Source organism: Puntigrus tetrazona, chromosome 4 (assembly GCF_018831695.1).
Source record: "Puntigrus tetrazona isolate hp1 chromosome 4, ASM1883169v1, whole genome shotgun sequence".
Lineage (NCBI taxonomy): Eukaryota > Metazoa > Chordata > Actinopteri > Cypriniformes > Cyprinidae > Puntigrus > Puntigrus tetrazona.
The window spans coordinates 12,070,710-12,087,820 of NC_056702.1; the positions used below are offsets into that span (position 1 = coordinate 12,070,710).

At 40.7% G+C, this 17,111-nt stretch overlaps 1 protein-coding gene across 1 annotated transcript in view; it reads left to right on the forward strand.

Moving 5' to 3' along the window:
* Positions 1-2,993: 2,993 nt before the first annotated feature.
* Positions 2,994-17,111, forward strand: part of LOC122342854 (thyrotropin-releasing hormone-degrading ectoenzyme-like) — a 73,584-nt gene continuing 59,466 nt past the window's right edge. The window contains 6 exon segments of the mRNA XM_043236993.1: positions 2,994-3,176; positions 3,236-3,681; positions 6,413-6,450; positions 6,453-6,560; positions 6,600-6,682; positions 12,422-12,548. Coding sequence (XP_043092928.1) covers positions 2,994-3,176; positions 3,236-3,681; positions 6,413-6,450; positions 6,453-6,560; positions 6,600-6,682; positions 12,422-12,548 — 985 coding nt within the window.

Consider the following 17,111-nt stretch of genomic DNA (forward strand, 5'->3'; position numbering starts at 1 on the left):
GAAGTGACATGACCATTGGATTTGGATTTGTCTTGTCGCCTTCCTACCTCTGCATTCTGCCTACGTAGGCAGTGTTTTTTTGTATTTCCTTTTTTTATATGCAGCCAGTAACTACAGTAAATAGATGCCAACATCCTTATCACTGGATGGTTTTATCAAAGCTGACATGACGTGTTCAATCAAGGTTTAAGATCGTCCATTAAATTTGAATTAACCGACAGCAGGGTTGAACATGAGTTGACTAGGGATCTCAGCATTCGAAACTGTCAAAAAATAGCTCAGGTGGATCAAAAGGCGGATCAACGAATGGATCTAAAGGTGTGTTCATGACATGGCATACTGGTTTTTATGCTGCCTTCAGCTGAACCTAGGAAAACCGTACCTCAGAGTTGGGTATTCGTTATTTTGACCATTCGGAAGTAGCCCGAAAAATTATGCCGACGACCGTAAACCCAAATGATAACATCTGAATTCATACTGTCGAAAATAAACGCATTCTAGCGCTTATTAATACGTGAGATCAAAACTAAACGTTTTACAAAAACGAATTTGTCTTAAATTAAACAGCTGCGAAAGTCAAGTGATTAACTTCACACTTGTTGTCTCTCAGCCGTTCCATAAATCACACCTTTAAAATGTTTAAAAATTAAAACAGCTTGCACAGTCATTCATTCTAAGTCGTTGTAGACTTGCCTTCAGCTTACTGATCTCTATACATAGATTATAGATATAAATTATAGATATGCACATGTTCCACATTTTTCAGCCGGTCATTTCCATTCCGATGTCTATACAATGCATCGTCATCTAGACTTCTAGAATCATTTTACTGCTGTATTTGTTGCCATTTCATGTATTTCTGGGTAAATGCACTGAACAATGCTAAGAAGTTGCAATTATGAGTTCTATAAAGCCTTTTGTATTGAAGTGCCAGACATTTGGTTGGGCTGGGCATATCGGACATATTTCTGTCACACGTTGAGAGACCAATAAAGAATGTTTTATAAATTTATCATGATTATTGATAATATCAGGTCCTACAAGCTTATTGAGCCAGGCAGGGTTTCTCTTCCATTGGTTTTGATTGAAAATGTTATTTGTGGACTGCAGGGGGCGTTGTGTCTCTGCTCTGCTTATTGGTGCCCATAATACAAACTGGCCAAACTTTTATTTTATTTTTTTTTGAGCGTGAGTGTTTCTCTTCATCCGTCTTCTCTCAGCAGAAATGACCCTTTATGTACCGGCAGTCGCAGCTGCCCTCAAGGACATTTTACTGATATTTTTTATTCAATTAGCCCCCCTCACGGTCCCTCCAGACTGATCTTGCGTTATATGTTTGCATTCAACAGGAGGCACATGGTTTCCGCACATTTGAACACCGTGACACGGGCTTTTGTGCCCGGATGCCAAAAGGAAATTGCTTATTTTTTTTCTTTAAATGCACCTCCATTTTCATTTGATCCGAAGATCTCGCAACCGTTCAAGGACGTTCCATCTCTTCTTATTTCATGAGGACAGGTTTTTAAATTCCTTCGCGGTAAAGGGAGCGAAGAGGATCTCGAAAGGATGGGAATCCAAATGCTTTTCCTGCCTATTTTAGTTTAGATAATTTCAAATGTGAATAAAACCAGTTGAACTAGAAGCCCAATTCTTCCTTTTCACTTCATCCCATGATCTCTCTCTCTCCGGGCTCCTTCAAGGGTCTCTTCACACCCTGTTTATCCAACCATTCCATTGAATGGTTGGTTATTTGGTGTCTGGAGCCGTCACTTCATTTGAAGAGCCTTCCTTTAAGAAACAATGTCAGCACTGAGAAAATATGGAGGGGAAATGTGAAGGTGGGGTTATGGTCACTCGTGAAAGCTTTTGAGGACGGAGGGTGTGTGAACAGGTGGAAGACAGCAAATAAATGCTATATCTTTTACTTCCAGTGGGTCTAGTCGTTTGAGACAGAGCTTGTTTTAACATTTAGGAAAATGGAAATGTATTCATTCCGTTTACTAATGCTGCAGAACCAATCAGTTAATGTATTTTATGATACTATTTGATTCAGCACCAAGGACAGCAGCCTCGTTTTTAGTACAGTTTCAGCTCACGTTAAGAATACGATAAAAATATTTGGGTTTGTCCAAACACACAGAGACCGAAATGCACACTAGGTTACTGCACAAACCTAAACTGCTTTATTTCAGTACTCAAAGTGTGCTTGGTGTACTTACTGTAGCCTACTTATTTTTTACCCTACCACCTAACCTCAGTAATCTCTTTCAGCTTTTGTTGTCAAAGTCCCGTCCTAATGTTGAAAACACTGTCAAAGCTCCGTTGTAAGATTTTGACATGCTCATGTCTCAAATGCGTGTAACAATTTTGCATTTCATTTCGTAAGTTCCATTATTCTATTGAATATTCAGGCAACTCGATGTGTGCGAAAGAAGAGAAGGGTTACATCAGCCTGTCTGAACGTTTCACTGTTTAATTAAATGTGATTTAACTGAACATAAGATTTAGAATTACCAGACTGAATTTGAGAGAGAGAGAGAGAGAGAGAGGGAGGGAGAGAGAGAGAGAGAAAGCACATCCCACTGGCTGAGAGAGAGAGAAGCATTAGAGAAAGAGAGAGAGCCGGGGATGAGGATGGAGGCAGAAATGAACAGAGCGAAGAGAGATGCTCAACACTCTCGCGATTGATCAGGAGGCAGGTGCCGGACCTTCATCCACATCAGACTGATGTCCGAGCAGAGATGGACGCGCGGTGGGACCCGACAAGCTCCAGCATCTGACCAAACGAACTTCTGATTCGCGCCAGTCCGGTCTCGACGTCATCGATCGTCGGTTCTTCTTTCGTTCTCTTCGAAGCTTTGCGCGTTTCCGCGGGATCTCCGCCGACTCCGTCGCCTTTAAATCGGTCCTCCGGCTCATTCGCCGCAGTTTGAAGCTGCACCGCGCGGAAGGAGGCTGATCATGAATGTAAAACACATCAGGTCCGTCGTATAATGGGCATCGAGGACGCGAGCATGAGGAACGGACGGGCTCTGTCCGATCAGTGGGCCGACAGCGTGGTGGTCCGGCCCCGGACGACCGAGCAGCACATCACGGTGAACAAGAGGCTCGTGCTGGGCTTCGCCATCTCCATCCTCACCCTCATCGTCGTCACGGCCATCGCCATAACGCTGAGCGTCAGCTTCGAGAGATGCGCCGCGGAGAGCAGCGGGGCTCTGGCCGCGAACGGCTCCAGCAACAGCAAGTGGAAACAGTCCGGGACGCTAACATCAGTCACAGAGACTCGGAGGACGGCCAGCAGCCCTGGAGACACCTGCGCTTACCGGCCACCCTGCGCCCGCGCCACTACGACCTCCGCCTGACCGCGTCCATGGAGAACTTCACCTTCTCCGGGGAGGTGCGCGTCGAGTTTGAGTGCGTTCAGTCCACGAAGCTGATCGTGCTGCACGCGGACCGGCTGGAGGTGGACAAGGTGCTGGTGTACTCGGACAGCAAGAAAGCGGGCGCCATGAGGATCCAGCGCCGCTTCCACTACCAGCCCAAGCAGGTGTATGTGATCGCGCTGCACAGAGAGATGAAGCCCCTCAGAACATACAAGATCAACATCACTTTCCACGCGCACATCGAGCACGAGCTCCTGGGCTTCTTCCGCAGCTCCTATGTGCTGAACGGAGAAAGAAGGTAAACGAGTCAAACTCTCTCTCGTGTGTTGTTAAAATCATCTGCTTTCACCTTGGGAACTGTTGATGCTGCCTGACGATTTTACGCAAATCTGAATACTATAGGTGCTGGTGTTACTGTAAAATGTAGATATATAGAAGTATTTTAAGTAGTAAGAATCCTACTGTCACCAAGTTACCATAGTTTTCCCAGGAACTGTACTGATTGTGGAAATATATATAAAAAGTATGCTTTTATTGGGACTTTTTTGAGGAAAATAACAATAAACACACATCTTTAAGGGTCACAGTGAATACTGAATGTTGGGGTTCATATGTCACTGATATTATTGTATGCTGTAATTATCTTCATTTATTATCCTAACTAGTATTTACACCAATATTTAATATTTTCAGTAGCTGCTTCAAAATACACAGTTAATGGATGAAGGATCATCTTTGAAAAAGCAGGTTGCAGTGCATCTAATAAATATACTTTAATAGTAGCAGCGATTGCATTTTTGCCGTATACTTTTGTGAGGTTGACTTTCGTTTTGTGCCTTTCTCACAAATGCTTCCTAATGTTGTGTCGGTTACACGTCACGTGCAGATGCCAGGATGTCAGTAAAGTGTCGGGTAGCAAGTCAAGTGAGCGATAAGTTTTACAAAATCAACTGCCGTGGATAAAATGTGGTTACAGCATGTGTTCAGATGAGATACAATCTCTGGATCTTTATTAATAATGCTGGCATTCAGGTTGAGTTTAGATAAAGACCGCCTGTGACTCCTAGTCTAACGCTAAGGCTGTGTCTGACGCGATGCTCAGCGTTTAATATCCTGTCAGACGCTGAGACCCGCACGTGACCGTGGGACGTTTTCCAGCATGGTGCTGGACGTTCATAAACAGCCACACAGAGTTAGATTTACATTACAAGGACCTGCAGTATTATCTTAAGTATTTATACGGTTATTGCTATAACGCATCAATATACAAAACGTCTGATTAAATAGTTGGCTTTGGATGAAATGTGTTAATTAACTTTTGAAAACCACCAGAGCTCTTTATGTTGAGGCTTTGATTATCAGAAGCTCATATCTCATCATCATATCTGCATCTTTGATATTCAGAGTGATTTCAGCACAGCACTTACTATCTATTTCTTGTTTTCTGACTCTCTGTCCTCTGAGGGGAAAAAGGGCTCATCTTTGAATCTTTGCCCCAGGTTTTCCTGCATTTGAGACATGTTTTAAACCTTGTTTTACCCTGAAGGGATCGCTTTCATAGACACACTTCATAAACCTTTTGTCCATCCTCCAGTTGCCTTTCTGTTTTGGCAATAACACGCCGGACTTCTTCCGGCTTTCAGCTGCAAAACAGCTTGTCAACGGCTCGACGTAACATTTTTTTTAACAAACCCATTTCTGATTCAGCACAAAGCGAGGTGTTGACATCGTAAGGTTCTTAGAAGAGCACTTTGGAGATAAATTCAGCACGCTGATGTTCAGCAGATCTGAGCTCCACAGGCTGTGAAGATCATTGGGTTTAGTGTAATCAGCGCCCGCTGGCTGCTCGTATATTTGTGAACCACGGGGATCTCACAGGATCGAGAAAATATCCGTGTTTATGTAGTTAGACGTGGCCACTTGAACCGTGTTGTTAGTTCACTTCAAAACCGTCATCTGATCATCCGGAGATTGAACAGTTTTTCCTTCATCCTTCACACATTTTCAGGTACAGTCGTGTCACATCAGACAACAAACTCAAACACCTCCGTGTGTATCGCTGCAGGGATTTTCACTCTGACATCCCTGAAGAATCTCGTCCTGTGTGTGTGTGTGTGTGTGTGTGTGTGTGTTAGTCGTCTGATTTCTCATCACCTCCTGCCTGTGTCTCAACTGTTGTCTTTAAATAGTGTAAAGATGTTTAAACGCTACTAACATCTATAAAGGAAGGTGGAGGAGGTAAACAGATGGGACATTATAGACTCATTATACATTGTTACCGCATGAACGGCTGCTAATGAGAGTAAAAAGTAATGGCAGAAAAGTCTCCTCCTCCGTCTGCTGGTCATGCTGTGGCTGGTCAAAGCCAAATCCCCCCGTCGGACTAAAGTCAGGCTTTAATGTCCATTAATGCAGCTTTCTGTAATTCAGCTCACCGCTGTTCCTTCTCTCTTTACACTTTACATATGCTAGAATATCTCCAAGGTTGTTTATAGTCCAGACTCAGCTCTGACTGGTAAAAGTGTCCAAACGTAGATTAATAATTATTCAGATAAAACGCACCAATCCACCAACATGTAGGATGAATTTGACAGCTTTGTATTATTTCCCTGTCATCTAAATTGGTTCGCGCCGTCAATTTGTTGACTAATGCTGTCACAGATGGGTTTAAGGTTTACAGCTGTGACAGATATATCATTATTTCTGTGTAGTAATTCTGCTGTGATTTATTATATGTTGACATTAGATGTGATTTAGTTGCTGTGGTTCAAAAAACCGGATCGGTTTTGTCCATCTTCACACCGGGAAGCTCATTAGTGTGATAAAAACGCACAGCGATGAGTTCAGAGATGGCAGTCGGAGCTAATTTGAATTCAGCAAAGTCAAGTGACAACCAATTTAATGAAGTTCAGGTGAAATGAGTTTTCACTGTAGACTTCAGGGCTGCTAAAATAGCACATATTGTTCCAGAGATGTCTTTCGTCTTACCCGTCTCTCACGTTCTCGTCGCTGGTGTTGTTATTCTGCAGGTTTCTGGCGGTGACGCAGTTCTCCCCGACTCACGCTAGAAAAGCTTTCCGTGTTTCGACGAGCCCATCTACAAAGCCACGTTCAGAGTGAGTCTGAAACACGAGAGCTCGTATCAGTCGCTCTCTAACATGCGGTGGAGGCCTCGACGTCTGACGAGGACGGATGGGTGACCAGCCACTTCTCCAGGACGCCCGCATGTCCACGTACTACCTGGCCTGGGCGTGTGCAACTTCACCTACAGAGAAGCAGTTACAGACAGTGGAGTTGTGGTGAGTCACATTTAAAGCGCCTAAAACTCAAATTTCCATGATGACTCTTCTCTGAAACCTTTAAGATCACAGATGCCTTTAAGATTTCTCATTTGCCAAATTCTAAGGCGGCCCCTCATGCATGCTTCAGAGTGAAAACGATCCCAGAATGCACTGCACAGAGCACAGTAATAAATCAATCCAAAATGCCAAATAAGCTGAGAGAAATCAATATATACTTAAGCAATATATACTTAAGGAAAGTTTGGTTTCGTAAGCTAAACATTACAAAATCTTACTGACCCCACACTTTGATAGTGAATGAGTAACGTATATTTAATTAAAGACTGAAAAGTATTGAGCTGTGTATTTTTATGCTCATTGCTGTATTTAAATGTTAACAGTTGTGCGTTGAGTCTGGTGTGTGGAGCGCGTGAGTCGAGAACAGAGCTTTTATCTAAGCTCACGGTGGATGTTTATATGAAGCTTACTGTAAGTTTATATAGTCGGTATAATGGTTACACGGTGGATGTGCTGTAAATGGAAAGACTTGTCTCCACTAACATTAGTCCAGTGTCTACAAGGTCATATAATTGCTTTTAAAAGGATGGTAATAATGTCTGCAACAAGCATTCACTTTGCTGCTCGTGTCCAGGATTGTGTTCGTGACAAGCCCCTTCTAGCTTTTATATATCATACATGAGCGTGTTTTACGTGAAGTTCTGCCATTAAGATAATATTGGCTGTATCGCTTTCATCGCATGCACTTAAATGTTATTTTTTTGGCACTGGATCCTCGCAGTCTAAGCGGCATCATCTGTCTGCCAACAGAGAGACATGGTTTATGCTCCGTGTTACTGATATCACGCTCAGTCAAAGCCCTGTTGTCATATTAGACACTTCCTGACGGCTTTCTCAGTGGTTCCTGCTGCGTGCCCTTGGCCGGCCTCCTCCTCATATTAGAGTAATTAATCTGATCTCCTTCAGCATGACCGCGCTCTCCTTTATATCACTGCTGACTGTAGAGCGTGCTTCTATCTGGGGCACTTATACCCACACTGCGGCTTGTAGCGGTTAGTGGCGCGCGCTAGCGTCCCCATCAATCACATTAAAGCGGCAGGGCAGCCCCCTCGCACCATTCATCATAAAGATTCGGCTGTGCGGAGCGAGAGGAAAGATCGTGGGAGAGGAACGTTGGAGAGTAGAGTGGAGTTATTACTCTGGGTTTATGGGGAAACACTGATCTACCACACACACGTGTAGAAATCACATCAGACTCTGCAGCAGTTGGTCGGTCGTAATATATTACAGGTTTTAAGGCTGTAGATGAGGGGTCTCAAACCCAAATTACCTGAGCCAGGTGGTGTTCTCCATTGGGGGCCAGTTGAACAGTTTTACTTTGGGTTATTGCAACAATGAATTTTAACTAGATACATTTATCGCCACAGTTACGCAGTTATTGATGCATTCAACTCATCTTTTCCTCTCATTCAGCATAACGCTCCACATGTTTAGTAGAGTAATGATGCCTGAGATTGAGATCCGCAGGCTTATTTGTTGTCGTCATCTAACCTACAGCTGCGCCTTTATATTTGTAGGGATTTAGGATTTAATGAGCCAGGATGAAAAAAAATATTAGGCTACTGTTTAGCAGTTGCTTACAGTGAGTAACCAATGAGTACATGAGGCCAACCAAAAAAAAAAACAAGCGAAAATGATTAGTGAGATGGGTTTAAGGATAAACTAATAACATTAGAAGAGCCGTTTTGGAACTTTTTATGGCCTGTTATCTCTATATTAATGACAAAATGAAATACTATTTATAATACTATTCACTACACGTGCACATAATTGTGCAGGATTCATTAGTGTATGTTTTTCTGAAGAAAAAAAAAAGGTTTGTTGTCATAATCTTTCATCCGAATGTTTTAATTCTGCCTCTGAAATTGCTTTTCTTGCAATGTAAATGAGGCTGCATAGGTGGAGAAAAATAACAACATCCAGTAATATTATAGCCTAACGTGTTTTGATCTGTTTGTTCAATTAAAACCTGATGGATAGGTCCGAGTTTCGCTTGTTTTGTTTGTTGTCTCTGTTTGCTTACATTCTTTTCTTTTCTTTTCAGTGCATTCGTTTGTTTGTTTATTGGTTGTTTGATTGATTTTGTTTGTCAACAGTTGCATTTGGGTTATTGTTCTGTTTAGATCTTTGTTCTGTTTTAAATGTTCGGTATTTGGTTCTGTTTGAACGTTGGCTTCGTTTATATCTTGGCTCTATTTGTTTAATGGTTTTGTTTGTTTTGGGCTCTTTAGTTCATGGAATGTTTGTTATTTGGTTCTGTTTGTTTAATCTTGTTTCTATTTGTGTAATGGTATTGTTTGACAAATAATTAATTTCGTTTTTTACTTTGCTTGGGTTTTTTGCATCTGTTTAATGGTTTTGTTTTGTTCCTTAATACCTTTTCTCTCTTTCTTAACACTTGGTTGTTGTTTTATTGGGTTTGATTATTGCTCCTGTTTGTTAAATGATTATATTTGGATCTTTGTTCTATTAGTTATTTTTTTTGTGCTTGGGTGTTTGATATGTTTGTTAATTATTTCTGTTTGTTTGTTGGGTCTGTTTGGGTTTTGGTCAGCTCATTCAGTTTGATGGGAATTTAAGTGGTTCATTGGTTCAGAGGTGCTTCGTTTGGCTACAGTCTTAAACATTGCCTCACAAACTCCATTAACATGAACATAACTGCTAATTGTTGATTTTTATCGGTTGTTCTGCTGTTAAATCAGATTGTAACTCGAATGCTCCATTAAGACTAGTGTAACTTGCAATTTTGGATTAATTCAATTTAACCGTTATGTTCTGCACCTCGCGTTATGTCCAAACCGTTTTAGATACAACCCTCTATGCTCCGCAACCTCTGGGAGTGATGTCTAAGACGCAGAAAAAATGTATTTCTTGAACCAGACAGTAAATGGTCGCGCCGTCTGTGGCCCGTTCTCCAAAATTATTTGATGCCTGAGCTTGGATCGTTTGTTTCATCACAGATCGTTTCTCTTTACCAGCCTACAGGGTTTAGTCAACCTGCTGCTGTGTGTGAATAATGCTGACTCCTCATCATAACACACATCTGTTTTGGTGAACGTGACCTTTGCTTCGCCTGTATTGACCACTGGACTCTCTCCAGTGCGTTACGTATTACGATTGGACCCTCGGGCCCTTCAAACTCATGATTTCTGACACATCGGGTGCAATTTGAATTATTCAAACTGCTAAAATGAGAGAAAGAGGTGAATTAATTCATTTAAAGCAGCATATTTCATTCATAAATCCGCTGGTTTAGTGTGAGTCAGTTTTTATTTATCATATCACCGAAATGTTCTCGCAGCATCTAATCAAAATTCAACTCTACTATACTAAACATGCTTATTACATATTCATGGAATTACTCAGCCTGTTTAGTTCATTTACTGGACAAAATCATGGTTTTAGCTGTAGAATACGAATGCCTTGAAACGACTATGTATGTTTCAGAATTAAAATATCCAGATTTATGCAGATTTTTTTCTGGTTGAGCTGTTAAACCTAGACCAAATGGACCACGCAGCACAAGCTAGGAATCAAATAAAGCTGGAAAATCGTTTGGAGAAATTAATTGTAAAGCGCCTGAAGTATCTGACATACAGTCATACGGATTCAGAATAATAACTCAACGGGTTGTTAATATCAGGTCAAGTGCTGAATGTGTTGACTAAAGCTTCATTTTTTCATCAGAAAGAGCTTGTTAGTGAATCAATGTCGAGCAGCCGTGCATGGAGAGACTCTCTATTAAAGTTCAATTAACCCCATTTAAGTCTCTGTCACGCTGCCTTCAACAAAACCAAACAAACAAACAAATGAAGCAGTCAGCACCGAACAATCACCACACCGGCTGATTAATGAAGCGTCTCTTGATCGTCAACCTGAGCTCTTTGTCTAATTACAGGTTGTTTTAAAATCGCATAGATTTGATTGAGTTTCCAATCGTTTCCATGGCCCAAGTGCCGCCCATTCATCTTTATATCAGACCAGACATAGAGCTGATCGATACTCCAGCAACATGTGAGGTAAACAACACATAATTCAATGTGCATTGCTGCCAGGCTCTGAAACAAAGCCTTTCCTCCTGCTTGTTTTGCACTGTAACTCTGTTAGTGTAGGAGGACATTCATTCTGACTAGATGGATGCCCGTTCAGAAAGCCGTGCCGTGCATCAGCCTTCGGCTAAAAGAGTCCACCATCATTTTTAGTGTGGGAATACATTTCCCACAGAGTCACACCTCACTCACTTTCTCTCTCGCACGCATGCGATGGTTCAGAAAAACGCAAACGCTTCGTCTTGGCTTTTTCATGGAAATCTAATTCGTTTCCGAAGACAAATGTCTAAAATGCTGTTTTATTTAACAGCTGGCTTACAATTGATGGAAATAATCAAATTTTAAACATAAATGTATGAAGAAGTTTTCAGCAGCTACAGCCCAATAACATTATGGTTTATGAAAGTGCAGGCTGTTCATTTAAAGGCGCCATAACTCCAGCAGAACGGGCTGCCTACTTTTCCATGGCCTTGGTTCTGAAGTATATATATTTTTTCCCAGTCGATAAGGATTTTAAATGAGTTGTTCAATAAAAGATTAGGCTGTGTATCAAACCAGCCCACTTTGAGGTGATTCAAAAATGACAAACTTCGATTTGATTTTGAAAATGGAAGGTAGGCTGAATCTTTTACTAGCGTACTCGTCCCATGAAGCACTGCGGTTCAATATATATAAGTTTTATTAGTTTTATTTTAGTCTTACTATTTCTGCGTCATTCTCAATGCTTTGAAGAAACAATCCGCTTTTTGGAAAACATGCTCATTTTCGAACTCCCCTAGAGTCAAACAGTTACGGTATTCTACGGTTTTACCATTTTGAATCCATTCAGCCGATCTCTGGGTCTGGCAGAGCACTTTTAGGAGTAGCTTAGGTCATTGAATCTCATTAGACTAGCTCAAACCAATTACCAAAGAACGGGAGCAAAGTTCTTTGATTGTTATGCTGGAATGAGAGTTTAGTTCGTAGTTTTATCAGCCTAGAAAATCTGAACTTTCCGTTGGTGCCTGATGCAACTACAGAAAAGTCAAGTTTTAAATAGGAAAAATATCAAAACCCCTTGGCCATTTTTGAGAGAGATGCTAACGGTCTAATCAGATTCAATGATCTATGCTAAGCTACAGCTAAAAGTGTTCTGCCAGACTTGGAGACCAGCTGAATGGTTAAAAAATGGTAAACTCAGCTGTTTAACTCTAGGGGAGAAGGAAAATGACCATATTTTCAAAATGACTGTCATGTTCATTTAGGGTGGAGGACAATCTCTACTACACTGTATTCAATTTTCCATGTAAAAGTGACTTAGCAATTGTACAATCTCTCTTCAAGGTATTATAGGTACTGTAGTATTTAACTAGAAATTTGTAGAGTAACTGACAGTTATACTTTTTTTAAATGCCTTGCTCAGAGGGGTGGAGAAAAGCACACTTGAAAGACAAATGCTAAATTCACAAGCCAGCTGAAGGCATTTGGCAGATACGTTCACCATGGATTATCCTGGGAACTTACTCTTTCAAGTCTATAACCGTTATCCCTGATGGAATTCAGGTTAGGAATACGCCCAAAGTCTTATGAGAGCCATTCACTGAGACACTTTAACTTTTGTTCTCTCTCTTCTTTTGTTGCGTTGTTGTAGATTCGGCTGTACGCCAGGCCTGACGCCATCCAGAGCGGATCGGGGGACTACGCTCTGCACATCACCAAGAGACTCCTTCAGTTTTACCAGGATTACTTCAAAGTCAAATATTCCCTCCCTAAATTAGGTAAGACGGCGGTGAAATGTCTTCGGCTTTGTCTGGCTTCAGTGATGCTTTTGAAACGGGCGATAAATGTCCTTCTCATGGGAAAGCGGGTGATTTTTCATTGTTCCGTTTGTGCTCGCGATCGGATCGGTGGCACTTCCTTTTTTTTTTTGCTCATTTAAAGAGGTGAAGGAGTGTCAGTGGCAACTCGGTTCTTGCGCTTATTGATCCTGAAAGCATTTTAGGTCCTTTGTGGTTGTGTTTGTGAACCGGAGAGCACACACACATCACGCGTGTGGTGTTAAAGCGTGCGTATTGATGTGTGTGTTACTGTATGTTGTTGTAAGTGCGCTGGACTGCCTCGCATCAGACTCTCTGTGCCAGTGTTTCGCTCCATTGGGTTCCTGTCAGTTCTCTGTATTCATTTGAATATAGTCATTAATCTCTTTGGGCTTCTGTCTGCCTGTCTTTCACTCTCCTCCCCCGCCTGCTCACTTCCTCTCTGCATGTGTATGTGTTTGTACGTTTATGTGTAAGTGTGTATTTGAGTGTGCAGTGCATATGATATTTCCTTACTCTCTTAAATGCTCTCTGGGAAGCGTTTGCTATGTTTGCTAATTGGGTTAAGACCCCCCGCACACAATATTTAAGCCATCTTCTTTCTGAATTTCTTTCATTTCCATTTTAACCTCCTGGTAAATCCGGTTTAAGCTGTCAACTGTGTTATAGAACATGGCAGTTGGTATGCTACAGTGGTTTGCAGAAGCTAATGACCATCTTCGACCAGCAAGCGTGTACTGTACCAAAACACAATGGCTAGCTTAAGCTGGATTTCCAGCAGGGTTTTTAAGGACTTTAAATCTATAACTAACTAAATTTGTAATTAAATCCTAAATATTTGTGGTAGTAAGGAAAATGTAGCACTCTTGGTAATGTTAGCATGTGAAAAAGAAGTGTGCCTGTGCATTAAATGTGCTTTAAATCATAAAAGTATAAAAAAAACAGCATCTACTGTCCATATATATATATATCAATATTTTATACATATACATACACACATATACACACACACACACACACACATATATATATATATATATATATATATATATATATATATATATATATATATATATATATGTGTATATATATATATATGTACATATTTTCTATAAAAGTGCAATTTGAAAAAATGTCAAATTAAATTATTTATATTTTAAAGAAGTTCAACTATTTAGATACGTGCTACATACTATATGTACATATATAAATGTGAAGCTAATTATTATAAATTTAGCTTTCAGTATATATATATATATATATATATATATATATATATATATATATATATATATATATATATATATATATATATATATATATATATATATATATATATCAACAATTTATTGAGCCAAAAGTTGTAGTTAATGGTTTGTTAATAGCAAGAGCCAAACCCTAAAATAAGGTGTGGCCATAATGAAATATAAAATTGAAAAATATTCTGAAAATATAAAAATGGCTTAATAGTCTCTGGTCTTCTGCTTCATCATACAGCTAGACATATCCGTAATAATCAATAAGTTGTTTACAGACTGTTTTAAATCATGTGACCTACAGCATCAGGTCAGGAGCGGCATCTTTTAAACCCTGACCTCTCTGCTAATGAGTCTTTTTCATGACTGCTGCTCTATTGATTGACGTCTTTTTGGGTGCTTTCACTGAATCTTTTCAAACACGCCGAACACTTTAATGAGGCTGGAGATTTCACAACCTTCCTTTCGTCACCCGCTAAAAAGATGCTCGCGTCTGGCTGTTCAAATGTCACGTCAAGGATGCCGCCTGTGCAAAGAAACTGTTTGTTTTCAGACCGAGTTGGTGACCTTATTGACACATTCGTCGTGATGTCGCATGTCACCTCTAGACTTAAGGGTGAAATTATTTCAGCGTGATGTGCAGCTTCATATGAGAAACGATGTGGATGTAATGAATGCTTGCGTTACATAAAGGCACCATCTGTGTGTTGAGTGTTGGAGCAGTTGCAGCCCCTCTGGTCTCAAAACAGGGACATTCTGTCACTCCGCTCATGCAAAAGAGAAATGAAATCAGAGCGTACGGGTTAAGGACGGATCGCCTCTCAAGTCCTCCAAGGGTCTCGCACAGACGTCTTTTAAAAGCTCGTTACAGCATTTCCTCACACTTCTTGAGGTTTATTCGACGTGGGAGATTTTAAGTCATTTGCTTTGTTGCTTCTTTGACTTTAAGACTCGGCTCTTATTATCTGTGGCTCTTGGCGTGTGATTCGTCGCTAATGGCATAACGATTTCTCTCAGATGGAGAAGCGACGGCCCAAAGCGCAACACGACTCATTCATCAAAGCGAGCCATTGTTCACCTGCCGAATCTAAAACAGAGTCCAATTAGAGCAACTTAATCAGAGAAGCCATCTACTGTGACTGGAAAATGAGAGACAAAGAGACACCAAACACTTCACTCGTTCTCTCTTCCTCTCATTCGCTCTCAGAAAGGGTGAAAAAGGAAATGACAGGAAAGAGAAGGGATGATGTAAACCGGAGGAGAAAATGGACTTTGTTGTCGGGTAGCAGTTAATACCGTCGTATGATGATCAGTAGTCGGTTTCATGCCTTTGACGCAAAAGAGTCACATGCAGAATAATAATAAGACGAATGAAAGTCCATGAAGAATCAGAGCCTCCACAACACCCTTCATCCATTTAGCTTTCATTACATCAACAAGTGTCTTCAGACGCAACAATCAAACCGTCTGATGCTTTTGGGAGTTGTGAGGACGCTCTTCAGCTCCCACTGAATGATAAATAAATGCATCGGTTATCGGTTTAGCGTTCGCACACGCTTTCTTTTAGACATTTCACCTCCACAAATGTGTCTGCCGCAAAAACACTCGACGGCTAATTCTCTAAGTTGAAAACAAGAGCCTTTTTCACCGTCTAGTGCTCAAACACTGAGTCAATTTGTTTATCAAATAAGATGCTGCTCAGAGCGGGATGATAAAACGGACTCTTCAGTTTGAGCGAGCAGTCAACTATAGCCAACTGAAGAAATTCATCGAAAATACTAGCCTATGTAGACTAGCCTGTATAGATTTCTAAAATATATAGCTTACATTTTAAAAACACGTGCAATGATAATGTTTTAAATGGTAATATGTTACATGAGCCATCCAGTGTGTTAAAAAAAAGTATATATTTTGTGTGAAAATAAAATACCATTTATATTGTTGGTAATAAATATAATTTTCTAAAAAACAACAACATGTTTCACTGTCAAATCTATTTATTGTTATTTCAATTTTGACTTGCCAGCTGGTTGTTTTGTGTCTGCTGTCAATATAATCTGCTTCTATGAGGACTGTAATGCAGCACATCATCTGTTCGTCCAAGAAAAGTGTCTGAGCGTTTGAAGTAGCATTTAGCACATCCTTTGAGAGACGTGATCTTACTTAGATATTGATCTACAGTAAGTGCTTCTCAGAGAGAGATCAATGACCTTTCAAAAAGAGGCCGAGTCGTTTCGGACTCTTCTAAGTCTTGACAGCAGCATGTGAGTGACAGATACGGACAAAAGTAAATGGAAATCGAATGCGTGACAAATGTGGATGGGTTAATCTGCCTTTTGCTGTTAAAAGTGCTGAAAGAATCAGTAGTGTGTGTGTGTACGTGTGTGTGTGTGTGTGTCCGGGAAGACACTGGGAAGAGATCCAGCCCATCATCAACTAATCAGTTCAATCAAATCCCAGCGCCATTCATTGGCTGTTTCTCTTTTTGAACTTCTTGCATGTTGATCCAGGAACAAGTCCTTCTGGCTGAATCATGTGAAGCTCATGTACCTAGAGATCAGATCACACATTTGTGACCTTCAGATTTATTTCAACCCCACTGCATTATGGGAATGATGACATTTATCACGGCCACCTCTGTTTATGAGAACAGAGCATTCTGGGTAATTTTCTCAGTCTTGAGAGATCAGTGACAGAGCGCCGGAGCTGGAGATCAAACTACGAGTATTAATCTGAGAGATTGAGATATTAAAGACTGACAGCAGAAACACGTTTATATGCAACATCTACAATATTTTCTGAGATGAGGGATTGGTTTCGAGGTGAATGGGACCGTCTTTTATTTTCCTGTTTTGAATGAATTCATTTCTTCGCTCGTTTTTGCAGTTCATGTCCTTTGCAAGGTCACCCTTCACTGTGCTTTATTCTACATGTCATCATTTTTATTTATTATCAACATCTGTGACAATGTCATTTCTCTATAGTTTCCTTTGTCTCATTCTTTCAGTGTCCTTACTCCCCCAAACCTGGCTCACAAAATCTACCCATCATCCCTCACTACTTTTAAAAAAAATGAAGCATAAGCCGCGCTTTAAAATACCTCATTTTGAGTCTCGATGACTGTCTCTGTCCGTCTCTCTCTGTGTGAATGTTCTGGGTCGGGCCCTTAATACAAAAAATCCCAAGGATAATGGTAATCTCTTCTAGAATTCATTAAAGCTAATCATCAAGGTCGTACGAGGGGCGTTTTGAAAGCGACTCACCATCA